Genomic DNA, 1,705 nt, shown 5'->3' with positions numbered 1-1,705 from the left:
ACTCAAGTTTCTTGATTTCATGATTTCTTAAATTGCCGTCGTACGTCCCCAACCACTGGAAATAGAATGTCATGAGTATTTCTCTCTTCTTGCAATCATAAATTCTGGGAATGTCATCAATCGGCCTCTTGGTGATTGCATGATTACCCGAAAGTCTTTCACTGTCTAAACTGTGCATTGAGTATTTCGTCTAACTTCAGCGCATGTTTCCAATGCTCGATGCTTTATGATTTGGGTATCTAGCTCCCACCAGAGCACTTCCTGCAAAGACTTATCTTGTTCCCCACTGGCAAGTCATTTCACTCGGATATAGAATCAAGAGGCTGAACATGGAAAGGTTATCGCTGGAATGTCTGTTGGATTCCTTGGCAAATGTGTGGCCACTGTCCTAAGGCAAATGTGTGGCCACTGTCCTAAGCAGGTTGCACTCCTATTATATGTGCTTATCATCCTGAGGCGTCAATTTGCTTCAGGTGTTCTGTAAATCACGATGTGGGCTGTGTCTGTTGAACTCCCTGGGGAATACAAGGGGACACACCCTATGACTCATTCCATAATTGAGTGCTGATATTTGATTGGTGGATTGCATACCTGATGGGTGGGTGGGGTGTTCGCGGTAGGCGGGGTTGAGTTATATAAGGGCTGATGCGGCCAGATAGCGCGTCATTTGAAGACTCTCTCTCGGAAGAGATAGCGTCTTTCTGCAACGTGCGGTCCCAGCAGAAAAAGCTTGTGATCCTTGCTCCTGGCGACATGGAGGCCGATTCACTCCACTTGGGAGGTGAGTGGCAGTTCAACCAGTTTTCAAAACCCACATCTTCTCGTCCAGATGCAGCTTTTGCTGAAATCCAGCAGATTTCTCTACCTGAGAAGTCACCACTGTCAGCTGAGACCCATGTGGACCTCTGTGATGATTTGGCTCCTGTGGCAAGACAGCCTGCCCCCGGGGAGAAGCTTCCTCTCAGTAGCAGGAGACCTGCTGCGGTGGGGGCTGGGCTCCAGAATATGGGAAACACTTGCTATGTGAACGCTTCCCTGCAGTGCCTGACATACACACCACCCCTTGCCAACTACATGTTGTCCCGGGAGCACTCTCAACTTTGTCATCGTCACAAGTGCTGCATGCTGTGTACGATGGAAGCTCACATCACACGGGCCCTCCACCGTCCTGGCCACGTCATCCAGCCCTCACAGGCACTGGCTGCACCTGAAATAAAATCAGCAAGCACTGAAATAAATCTCATTTGGTGTGTATCAAAATGGCATCTGGGGAGATTCCGGGTCAGTCGTCCAGCTGGGAAAGGTGCATCTCTGAAGCACAGACCCAGACCTGCAGTGAGACTTGTTCATCCGAAGTGGTGTTGCAGTGGAAATGATTGTGGGAAATGGCCCCTTCCTTTTGTGTATTCACTGATTGGATTTCGGGCTCCATTTCTCGTTCGGTACAGTGATCCAAGTTGACCGACCCGAGAGTAAAGATATCCAGGGCATAACTCAGGGCTCCGTACAATCACAGAATCTTGGGCGCAACCCGGCTCAAGCACACAAATGTGCTTATTAACAGTGTCTCTGTGTGACGTGTGTGCAAACTACAGTGTGATGAGCATGACTGGCAGACAGGTGATCCATTGGGCTCACCTCAAAATCAGTTATGAGCATGAAAGAACACCGATGCCCAGGTCCCGGCTTCAGTCATAACACCCTC

The 1,705-nt window shown here is 49.3% G+C and overlaps 1 protein-coding gene across 1 annotated transcript in view; it reads left to right on the top strand.

The window, feature by feature from the left end:
* The first annotated feature begins 437 nt into the window (after window positions 1-437).
* Window positions 438-1,705, top strand: part of USP17L2 (ubiquitin specific peptidase 17-like family member 2) — a 2,146-nt gene continuing 878 nt past the window's right edge. Inside the window, exon 1 of the mRNA XM_011942845.1 lies at window positions 438-1,442. Within this exon, the coding sequence (XP_011798235.1) occupies window positions 646-1,442 (797 nt within the window). The 5' untranslated portion in view covers window positions 438-645. The remainder of the gene's footprint in view (window positions 1,443-1,705) is intronic.

The sequence above is a fragment of the Colobus angolensis genome, unplaced genomic scaffold (genome assembly GCF_000951035.1).
Source record: "Colobus angolensis palliatus isolate OR3802 unplaced genomic scaffold, Cang.pa_1.0 Scaffold210, whole genome shotgun sequence".
NCBI classification, from domain to species: domain Eukaryota; kingdom Metazoa; phylum Chordata; class Mammalia; order Primates; family Cercopithecidae; genus Colobus; species Colobus angolensis.
Note: the sequence above shows the minus strand (reverse complement) of the source record. Positions and strands in the feature narration are given on the sequence as shown.